This window comes from Bison bison, unplaced genomic scaffold (genome assembly GCF_000754665.1).
Source record: "Bison bison bison isolate TAMUID 2011002044 unplaced genomic scaffold, Bison_UMD1.0 scf7180017864371, whole genome shotgun sequence".
Classification (NCBI taxonomy): domain Eukaryota; kingdom Metazoa; phylum Chordata; class Mammalia; order Artiodactyla; family Bovidae; genus Bison; species Bison bison.
Window position 1 is genome coordinate 6,806,108 of NW_011494943.1, and position 11,501 is coordinate 6,817,608.

An 11,501-nucleotide genomic window follows, 5' to 3' on the forward strand; every position below is an offset into this window, starting at 1 on the left:
AGCAGGGCCGAGCTGGGAAGACTGGTGGGCGCGAAGCCGGGCTGCCAAAACCCCCCACCGGTCCCCCCGGGGGCAGGGAGCTGGCTCTGCAGCGCCACCTGGCGACCGGAGGGGAGCTGCGGCCCGAAGGTGACCCTGGGCCTCGAAAGAAGTCGCGCACACGAACCAGTGACTCTAGGTGGCAGGTGCTTTATTTCCAGCATATTCCTGACCCGGGGACCCTCCACAGTCCAGCAGGAGAGAGACAGGAGGGACGGAGGTCAGCCTGTACCTGCCTCCATCCCTAACTAAGGTTATCTCCTTGCTGAAAGGTACCCACACTGGCAGGAGTGACCTTCTGGCTCCAGAAAGTGCTCCCACGCCCCTGGAGAAGAGGCAGCCAGGGCTGTATGCCAGGACAGGCAGACGACGCAGCTGGGGTGCAGAGTCCCGCTCAGGCTGACCCCGACGCCTCTCCGCTGTCCAGCGCGCCTCCTCTCTTCTCTGAGCAGGGCTGGGATCTGGGCTCACCCTCCTCTCTGCACCCAGCGGGGCTGGGATCTGGGCTCAGTGCCCCAGCAGCCGCAGCATCTCCTGAGGATCCAGCAGCTTCTCTCTGGGCTTCCCCGAGGCCTGGCCCCGGGACACCTCCTCAGCATCCAGTTTCTCCCAGTCCGAGAAAGACACGGGCCAGACCCCTGCGGCAGAGGGAAGATGGCTCAGGGCCTCTACCTGCTCCCCTGCCCCAGTGGGGAGCAGCCCCCTTCGGGCCCAGGGACCTCCCCCAGACACCCCCCCCCAACCTCCTGGGAGCTCACACGGGGCCCAGACCTCGGCTGTCCAGCAGGGCCTTGATGAATGCGGAGCCCGGCCTGGGGCCAGACGGCAGGTGCCCGGCCTTCAGGTCCTGTAGCAGAATCTGGCCGGTGAGGAAGCTGTCGGTCATGGTGGTGGTGATGACACCTGTGGGTCCCCGCTTCACCCAGCCGCTGCAGTAGAGGCCTGGGGGTGTGGGGGTGACAGAGGGTGAAGGCATGGGGAGTGGGCTGGACACCCTGGCAAGCCTGAGCCCCAGGACACACATGCTAGGAGGATGGCCCCCAGCACCCATCAGCGGGGCCCACTCGTCTGCTGCCACTGCCCTCAGTCTCCCCCAACACACCCAGGTGTTCTCAGCACGCACCGCCCCCCACCTTACACCTTAGTGTCGCTGCATCTTGGCGTTCCCCGGAGGAGCTGGGTCCTGTCACCTTGCTTCAGTAGGCTCTCAGTAAACACTGACTAAATTAATAACTAGATAGGTATGTGGTTTTTTGGGCTTCCCTGGTGGCTCAGACATTAAAGAATCCACCTGCAATGCGGGAGACCTGGGTTTGATCCCTGGGTTGAGACGATCCCCTGGAGGAGGGTATGGTAACCCACTCCAGCATTCTTGCCCAGAGAATCCCTGTGGACAGAGGAGCCTGGTGGGCTACAGTCCATGGGGTCACAAAGGGTGGGACAGGACTAAGCAACTGAGTGCAGTGCACATGTGGGTACTTAACCAGACTGCTAACTTGCAGAGGATGAGGATTAAGCTGCTGCTTAATCTCTAGTCTCGGCCCTGGCCTAGCCCAGAGCAGGCCTCAGCACCCTGACCGATTTAATAACCAGACATACGAGTGGGCGTCTCAGCTACACTGGGGACTTCTCGTAGGGCCAGGAGGTGGGTGGGGCTGAGTCATGAGCCTGACTCAGAACAGTTTCCTAGCACATGTCACCTGATGAAGGAATGAATGTGAAACAGCCCTGAGAGACACGAGCCTCCCTGTCCCCCCGCCACGCCCTCTCACCTGGCACATCCACAACCCGGCCCTCCATATTGGGGACGACCCCGAGCTTGGGGTCAAAGGGCACACTGGGGTCGATGGGGCGGCTCTTATACCCAATGCTGCTCAGCACCAGCCCACAGGGGAGGTCCTCCACATCCCCAGTGGGCACTGCCCGGGTGGCCTCTCCAATGCCCTGTGGGTAGAGTGTGAGAAACACCAGGCTGGGGGGTAGGGAGACTTGAGAACGGGGATGTCTTTGGGGAACAGGAGACTCACCTCCAGTCTGGTGACTGCCAGGCGGATGCCTGCCGCCCGCCGCCCATCTGGCGAGGGCAGGACCTGCTGTGGGCTTCGGAAGAAGCGGAGGCCCCAGGCACGGGAGGCTGATGCCCGGCGGGCAGCCTCCTCCACCCCTGGCTTCTCCGTGGCTGTTCGAAGCAGCAGTTCCATCAGCCGCTTCCTCGGGCGAGCGGCCTCTGTTAGCAACGCAGGACATTCCAGGGCGTGTCTGGGTTCCAGCCCTCTCCCCACATGCCCTCCCCCCAGCCCTCTCTGACCTAGACCATCCCCTCCTAGTGAGCTGGGGAGCCAGGCCAGGGCCCCTCACCCTTGATTCTGTCCTGGAGACCCAAGAAATCCGCAGGATCCAACATGGGCCGAGTTCCTGGTAACTGAATCATCTCCCGAAGCTCCTTGGGGGTGGGAGTGGGGAGTGGGCGAGAGGGTCAGGTCCAGAGCGCTGTCCACTCCTAAGCCCACCCCAGAACCCAGCCCAGGGGAGACACCACCACCACCCACCACCACGGAAGGCACTGGGCCCCTGGGGGCCCTGCCTGGCTCCCCCTCGTCCACCCTGGGCAGCTCTGCCATGCCACGCCTCCCAAGGGACCCTGGCCCCTGGCCCTCAGACCCCAGCACCTTTATGGTGAAGGCCACTTGTAGGGGTCCACGTCGGCCCACGATCCACACCGTCTTCACCCGACTCTGTCTCAGGGCTCCCAGGGCGGCCTCAGTGATGTCCGTTTTCTGGCACAAAAGGAGGACCTTAAAGTCACTGGAAAACGACAATAGAAGGGGACTCTCCATTTGCTGGTGTCCAGGCCCTGGGCGGTGAGAAGGTTGGCAGCCTGAAATGGCAACACTGTCCCCTCTGGTGGCCAGACAGAGCACTGCCGCCAATTCTGCAAATGGTTCCAACTAGCAGCAAACCCGTCCCATCCCTTCATGGTAAACAGATGGGGAAACAATGGAAACAGTGACAGACTTTATTTTCTTGGGCTCCCAAATCACTGCAGATGGTGACTGCAGTCATGAAATTAAAAGATGCTTGCTCCTTGGAAGAAAAGCTATGATAAACCTAGACAGCATATTAAAAAGCAGAGACATTACTTTGCCAACAAAGGTCCGTCTAGTCAAAGCTATGGTTTTTCCAGTAGTAAATATGGATGTGAGAGTTGGACTATAAAGAAAGCTGAGCGTGGAAGAATTGATGCTTTTGAACTGTGGTTTTGGAGAAGACTCTTCAGAGTCCCTTGGATTGCAAGGAGATCCCCAGTCCATTCTGAAGGAGATCAGTCCTAAATATTCATTGGAAGGACTGATGCTGAAGCTGAAACTCCAATACTTTGGCCACCTGATGCAAAGAACTGACTCCTTGGAAAAGACCCTGATGCTGGGAAAGATTGAAGGCAGGAGGAGAAGGGGACGACAGAGGATGAGATGGTTGGATGGCATCATCAACTAGATGGACATGAGTTTGAGCGAGCTCCGGGAGCTGGTGATGGACAGGGAAGCCTGGCGTGCTGCAGTCCATGGGGTTGCAAAGAGTCGGTCACGACTGAGTGACTGAACTGAACTGAGTAGCAAACCAGGCTGACGATCTTCATTCAACAAGTGTTTACCAAGTGTGCAAGGGGCATAGCAGGCAGGGTCAATGGTGAACAAAAGAGACACGGTGCCGGCCACACAGAGCTTCTGATCTGGGGGAGAGAGGCTTATCGAATATTCACTAATAAGTGTAACACTGTGGTGGTGACAACATGCTCTGAAACAAACAGTAGCCGAGCCCACGGAAGGAGGGGAGGCAGACCCATTCAGGATGGTCCTGGAAGGCTTCCTGGAGGAAGGGACAACTGAACCGAGAGCTAAAAGATGAATACAGGTGAGTTTCCCTGGTGGTCAGTAATAAAGAATCCGCCTGCTGCTGCAGGAGACATGGGTTCAATTCCTGATCCGGGAAGATCCCACGTGCCCTGGAGCAACTAAGCCTGCGCGCCACTACTACTGAGCCTGTGCTCTAGAGCCCGGGAGCTGCAACTAGCGAAGCCCGCGCACCCTCCAGCCTGTGCTCTGAGACAAGAGAAGCCACCGCGATGAGACCCTCGCACCACGACCAGAGAGTAGGCCTTGCTCAGTGCAGCTGGAGAAATGCCTGCCCAGCAACGAAGACCCAGCACAGCCAAAAATAAACTAACTGAAATTATTTTTAAAAATTAATTAAAGGTGAATCCACCTGCAGTGCGCGAGGCCTGGGTTTGATCCCTGGGTCTGGAAGATCCCCTGGAGAAGGGAAAGGCTACCCACTCCATGTTCTGGCCTGGAGAATTCCATGGACTATACAGCCGCAATGAGTCAGACATGACTGAGCGACTTTCACTTCCCCTGGAGGAGGGTATGGCAACCCACTCCAGTTATTCTCGCCTGGAGAATCCCATGGACAGAGCTGCCTAGTGGGCTACAGTCGTTGGGTCGCAAAGAGTCGGACACGATTTAGCGATGTAGCACGCACGTGCACATATAGGAGGCATGATGAGAGGGTTCTGAGCGGGGGAGGGGTGTGTGCACACTGAGAACTTTTCCTTTTAAAAAGCCTACGTAGTGCAGAAAGTGATGAGGAAATGGCGTGAGGTAAAGCTGCCTTTTCGGAGAAGGCAATGGCACCCCACTCCAGTACTCTTGCCTGGAAAATCCCATGGACGGAGGAGCCTCGTGGGCTGCAGTCCATGGGGTAGCTAAAAGTCGGACACAACTGAGCGACTTCACTTTCACTTTTCACTTTCCTGCATTGGAGAAGGAAATGGCAACCCACTCCAGTGTTCTTGCCTGGAGAATCCCAGGGACAGGGGAGCCTGGTGGGCTGCCGTCTCGGGTTGCACAGAGTTGGACACGACTGAAGCGACTTAGCAGCAGCAGCAGCAGCAGAGCTGCCTTTTAGAAGGCCTCTGCCCCGGCACGTGGGGAAGCAGGCACTGAGTTCAGGCTGGAGGGACGAGGCCCAAACCCTGTAGACAGGGGCCTCCTCTCCTTGGTGTAACCCCCAACTCCCACCCTTCCAGCCCATGATCTACCCACTCACCTCCAGGTGGTCGGGTGGGGTCAGCAGGATCCGGGCCACGTCCAGAGCCACATTCCCCTGCCCCAGAATCACGGCTGTGTCACAGCTCAGGTCCGGGGCCAGCTAGGGGACAGAGGTCGGGATGAGGCTCACCCAGCCTGGGCCTCAGTCAGGCTGACCTCAGCCTCATGCCCCATCCCCAGGCATAGCCTCAGGCTCCTCTGCGCTCAGAGTTTCAACCCAGGTCCCGCCCCCACCACCCATCACCCCCTCTTCCCAGAAGCCTCCCCACCTCAGCCAGCCTGATGCTTCATATCTCATCTCACCAGCCACCTCCCAGGTCTGTGGCTGCCCCTTCCCCCAGCTGTGGGAGCCAAGAGCTAGCGGAGGAGTGGGGAGGAAGAGGCCGGGAGAAGGCTCCCCAAACTCACCTCCCGGTTCTCAGGAAGCCCATTGTACCAGCCCACAAAGGCCCGGGCCGAGAACACGCCGGGCAGCTCCTCACCGGGGATATCCAGGGCCTGATGGTCCTCTGCCCCATAGCTCTGAGGACAGAACCAGAGGCCTCAGCGGCAGCTAAGGGGCCAGGCAGCCCAGCGCCCAGGCTCCCACTGGCCTCCTTGCAGCTCCTTCCCCATAGCGTCCCCCCAGCCGCCACCTCCCCCGCCCACGCGCCTGCACTCACCAGCACCACGGCGTGGTAGGCGTCCCGCAGCTCCTGCACAGTCACATCCCTGCCCACCTCCACGTTGCCATAGAAGGCACAGCGGTCAGAGCGGGCCGTCTGGGTAAAGGTGTTGATAACATTCTGCCAGGCCCAGGGTGGGGGGTTAGAGGGTGGGGCAGAGCCAGGGCCCATGGCAATGCCACCCTCACCCCACAGTGTCCAGGGTGTCGCCCCCTCCAGAGAGCCTGGGGTCATCCCATGAGGTCCAGGAGCCTCCCTCCCCCTCCAGCATCTTGACCAAAGTCTCTTAACCCCCGGTCTGAACCCAGAGACACCCACCTTGACCTCGGGGTGGTCAGGCGCCACGCCAAAGCGCACCAGGCCGAAGGGCACCAGCTGTTTCTCGTAGATATCCACGTGGGCCCGGGAGTGGTGCTGGGGGAGAGGGCAGCAGCTGGTGGGGCCAAGTGTCTTGCATGCTAAGTCGCTTTAGCCGTGGCTGACTCTTTGCAACCCGTGGACCGTAGCCTGCCAGGCTCCTCTGTCCATGGGATTCTTCAGGCAAGAATACTGGAGTGGGTTGCCGTTTCCTCCTCCAGGGGATCTTCCTGACCCAAGGATGGAACCCACATCGCCTACATTTCCTGCATGGGCAGGCCTCCTGGGAAGCGCTGGTGGGGTTGAAGCAGAGGCTAAGTCTGCCCTTCCCGGGGCAAAGCAGGACAGGCCCGCTCAGTGGGCTGAGGACACAGGAGAGAGAAAGGCCCATCTGTCCTCACCTGCCTAGAGAGCCAGACTAGAGGGATGGGCAGTCCAGAGCCAGGGCAGCCAAGGCCTGATTTCAAGGACCATCAGCCCATTGAGACGGCAAGACTGTTGGCCAGCCGAAGAAGGCAGCAGCTTTCCCTCCACTGGAGCTGTATCAGGAGAGCTTCTCCATCTATTTGGTCAGGCGTGACACACAACCCTGTCCTAGAACCCTTTGACACTTCTAGAAATGCCCAGCCTGTGGATGACCTGAGACCCACACTTGGAAACTTATACCTGTGTGTGTGCTCAGTCGCTCAGTTGTGTCCAACTCTTTGCGACCCCATGGACTGTGGCCCACCAGGCTTTTCTGTCCATGGAATTCTCCAGGCAAGAATACTGGAGTGGGTTGCCATTTCCTCCTCCAGGGGATCTTCCCGACCCAGGGATCAAACCCATGTCTCTTGTCTCCTGCCGTGACAGGCGGGTTCTTGACCACTAGCGCCACCTGGGAAGCCCACTGCCTGTGTCCAGGTCCAGGCCCCCCGACTGCCCACCGTGCCTGCTGACTCTCCCCATCCGTGCCATCCACAGGCAGTACTAGAACCACCTCCCTCCGCCCCGCCGACCTCACTGTGCCCTTGAAGAGCTGAAGTTTTGGAGTCAACAGCCGCGGGAGCTGACCCAGCGCCACCACTATCTGACTCTGTGCTGCTGGAATGATTCTTAACTTCTCTGGACCACGGAACATTCCTTCTGGCGTGATGCTCCAGATGCAATGAGCAAGGCCTGCACCCTCAGCCCCGGGCGAGATCCACTGTGAGTGTTCAATCAAAAGCTGTTACCGTCACTGCAGTTGTGGTGGCTGAGTCTCACCGCCTGGCTCACGAACCTTCCCTGGCTGCCCGGCCTCAGGACAAGGTTTAAACTGCTTAGGCTGGAGGTCAATAGTATACACTATCTGCCTTCCCATCTTATCTTTCTTTCTTTCCAGCTTGGAGCCTTCCCTCCAGGTCACAGGGCCCTTTCCAAGGCCACCTCCATAAGACCAAACCCGCTGGACCTGTTCACTGGTTCTCCCACAGGACCGGACTCCTCTTCCAGGAAGCCGCTCCTTCCTAGTTCTCACATGAGTGCTAAGTCGATTCAGTCGTGATTCTTTGGGACCCCACCTGTAGCCCACCAGGCTCCTTCGTCCATGGGATTCTCTAGGCAAGAATACTGGAGTGGGTTGCCATTTCCTCCTCCAGGGGATCTTCCCGACCCGGGGATCGAACCCTCATCTCTTGTGTCTCCTGTTTGGCAGGCGGGTTCTTTACCACTGGTGCCTTCTAGCTCTCCCCCGTCCCTCAATCCCTCTGGCTGTTCTTTCCCAGGTCCTCTTTGCTCTATTCCTTCTCTAACAAGAATATTCTCGGAGGTTCTTCCAATCTGAGACCCCCTCCCCTTGCCCAGGACACTCCCTGGGGAGGTGTCATCACTCCCTCCTATGACCTCAAATTCCTGTGGACTTACTGATGACATTCTCCTCTCTTCTGCCCAGCCCTCCTACCAAGCCTGAGACCCCTGGACAGCTCACCCGAGACACCAAACACCGATCCGGATGGAAGCCAGTCCCCTTCCCCTAAACCTCTCCCCCTCTGCTCCTGGGCTTCCTTCCACCCCGAGCCAGAAGCTGAGGTTTCTCTCTGACTCCCCTCGACCATGTCCAATTGGACCCCCATCCTCCCCACTGTGGCTGGCTCCCACTGCTCTCCTGGTCACCAGCCCTGCCTCCCACCCTGCAGGCAGAGAGAGCTCCAGAACGAAATCAGGGTGCTTTCAACCCCCTCCCCCAAAACCCTTTGGTGAAGCCAACCACCTGTGGCAACTGCACGCCCAGGACAAAGGGAGGCATGCTGTTTTCAAATGTTGATTCCTGGGCCCCAGTCACGGCTTGATTAGGTGGAAAGGAGGCCCAGAAATGTGCCTTTTCACCAGTCTCCCAGGGGACTCTGATGGAGAGAGGGGGATGGACAGCACCAAGAGAAACTGCCGGAGTCCAGCCTGCTCAGGGGCTCCCAGGTCCCCGGCGCCTGGGCCCACGCACCTCCTCCAGCCTCTGCTCTCACCTTCCACCTCCCCAACTCGCCCATCCCCAAACCAGCATTCTCTTTCCTCTGGGTGTTTGTCAGCTAGTTCTCTGAGCCTGGGGCTCTCTGGCCTCCTCCCCCACCCCTCCTTCTGTCCTTTAGAAATAGATCAAGGACATCACCCCCTCCAGCTGGGTTAGGTGTCCCACCTGTACGCAGAGCCCCCTCGCCCATCAGAATCCTAGACTATCACGTAAACCCTCTTCTCTACTCCACAGCCCCCCAAGTAGACTGTCAGGTCCTTGACCATGGCGACCACGTCTGTCCTGCTCATGCCCATGTTCCCAGGGCCAAGCCGTCCTGGATCATGTCAGCGTCCAGTGCTTGATAACTGAATGGCCCAGCGTGGACCTTAAGGGCAGGCTCTGCCATCGGACAGTCCACGCTCAGTCCACCAGGCCTTCCCTGCTCAGCAGTGGGGCCTTGGGCAGCCTCACTCAGCCTCAGCATTCTCACCTCTGAAGCAAGAGTCATGCCACCTGCTTCACAAGTTGTCTTGATGCTGTGAGGACATGCTGTGTAGACAGTGCCTGACTCAGCTAAGTTTCACTGTCCCAAACGTGCCTCGTGTTCCTGTCGCAGGACCATAGCTGGTAGTCTGAAGCTCCCAGTGGGCAGGGACCAGCTTGTAACTGGCCCCAGTGCCCAGCCCCAGTACCCCCCACGGGGAAAGTAGGCACAGGGCAGAGCCTCTGTTCACACTAGGGGCACTGAGAACCCTGCCTGGAAGGCCCCTCTCTCCAGATTTCAGGCTCTGCTCACACAGCTCCCCTTACACAAGCCGTGGAAGATCCCTGGTCTCCCTCCCAGTGCCTAGGTCTGTCGTAACCCATGGAAACTGGCCTGTAATGAAGCCCCACATGTGGGAGCCCCTCTCCAGAGCCTGGGAGCCTCCTTCAGTGCAACTCAAACACACCTTCTCCAGGAAGCACTTTCCTGCTGACCCCACTTACCAGGCTCTTACTGGTCACTTCACTGTAATTAGCTCTTTTACCTGTGCTGCTTGGAAGGTGAGCTTAGGTCACTTTCTGGCAGGGGGACCAACTCATCCTGGCCTCCCCAAGACCCTCCCAGCTTTAAGACTGAAAGCCTCACACCCTAGACAAACTGGGAAAGTTGATCACCCTACTTTTTAAGTAGAGTGTATAATTAATATATTCATCCTTTCTCTTTTCTCTCCACAGCAAGGTCATTGTCCTATGTCTCAGTCAGCTGAACTCGCCCACACCCCTCTCCCATCCCCGACTCCCGCCCCACCAAGGCCTGCCGATGTTTCAAGGGTAACCAGCAACCTTGGGGCCCTGCCCGCCAAGGCTACTACTATAAACCTTGAGACTCTGGCCATGGGGTGGGGGGAAGGGGTAGGATGGGGAGTGGAGAGCAGGCTGAAAAAACAGCATGGCATGGGGAGGGCTGGAACTATGGCAAGGAGAGTGCAATGAGGCGCCTAACGTTACAGAGGGCCTTGAGAAGAGCGGGTGGCCTCAAGATGCAGGATATTGGGAACAGAGAGGAGAGAGAGGAGAAAGAAGGGAAGATGAGGGGCAGGACAAAGTTATCCTCCAGGTCTGGAGTAACCTAACCCTAACCCTAACCCTGGAGTACCTGGCCAGGAAAGCATAGCCAACTGTCTGCCACGAACCACCACCCAGGAGGTAAACACACTTCTCTCCGAGCTGAGGACCTAGAGTGGGGAGCCCCAGGTGACAAAGCATGTACAAGCGTCCTGTTCAGATGGGCTGGGAGCCTCTTCCCCATCAGGAATCCAGGAGTGCTTTTAAAACCCAAAGGAGTGGGGCTTGCACTTAGGACTGAAGCAGCAGGTGAATCTTGGGAAAAGGAACCAGGGGGAAGTGGCTTACCTTTAGCAGGTGCTGGGCCGTGTAAAAGCCAGCTGGGCCACTGCCCACCACACAGATCTGGGGGGTCTGCTCCTGTGTGGAGAAGTGCTGGCCGAAGTCTAGGGTGGGGGATGGGGGCGGAAGGTCAGAACAAGACTCCCTCGCCTGTGCCAAATCCCAACTTAAATGTCGAAGAGAAGATGGAGTTTCCTAGGCTTCACCCTCATATGCATCCTCCTCTTTTTCTTCGAAGCTTCGACATTTGCCAGGGTCCCTTATTCCATCTGAATCCCCAAAGGTTGTGTGTCCATCCAGAGCCCCCATCTCAGCCACATCCAGAGCCCGCTTTAGAGGGCCTACTCAACACTCCCCATCACCCCTGAAGTGGTGCTCAGGACTGCTCAGCACTGCTTAATTTTTCTTACTGGGTTTTCCCAACCCACTCAGCTAGAATACCACACCTTCCAAGAGAGCCGGCATCACCCAATCTCGTCCCTGTGGATCTCCCCACAATCCCCCGTTTTACCTCTTCTAACTCCTCTCCTTCCACAGAGCCCTCTATCACCCATATAGACCCCTGTTTCAGACTTTCCTCCTGCCCCACAGACCTCCTTATCCCCCTCATTCACTCCTTCTCATGCCTGTGGACATCATGGTCTCCCCCTCGCACTTTGTTGACCCCTGTCTCACCCCAGCAGCCTCACACCTTGCCGCACAGGCCGTCATCTGCCCCTGGACACCGCCCCCACTCCGTCTACATGAGTGCACCCCTCTAGTCTCGGCCCTGGTCCCCTCCCTCTCCCCTTTCCAGCCCTGCCCCGGCTTGGCTCCCACTTCTCACGGGATCGTTCGCAGGCCTCCCCGAACTCCCACCCAGCCCTAGAGGCGCTCTGCTCCTACTCTGGATGCTCCTGGAAGGAGGCAGCCGAGTCCGAGTCCAAGACGACCAGGGCCGCCAGCGCCAACAGAGCGGAGCCATGCTTGGGAAGA

At 58.3% G+C, this 11,501-nt stretch overlaps 1 protein-coding gene across 1 annotated transcript; it reads right to left on the bottom strand.

The window, feature by feature from the left end:
• Positions 1–169: 169 nt before the first annotated feature.
• FDXR (ferredoxin reductase) lies at positions 170–11,495 on the bottom strand. Its single transcript, XM_010856133.1, has 12 exons — positions 11,412–11,495; positions 10,533–10,630; positions 6,131–6,226; positions 5,810–5,932; positions 5,556–5,669; positions 5,146–5,247; positions 2,709–2,816; positions 2,398–2,482; positions 2,067–2,266; positions 1,812–1,983; positions 811–981; positions 170–677 (listed from the first exon to the last, which is right to left on the bottom strand). Exons 1-12 carry the CDS (start codon positions 11,488–11,490, stop codon positions 547–549), a joined length of 1,479 nt encoding a protein of 492 aa, XP_010854435.1. The 5' UTR covers positions 11,491–11,495; the 3' UTR covers positions 170–546.
• Between the last annotated feature and the right edge of the window lie 6 nt (positions 11,496–11,501).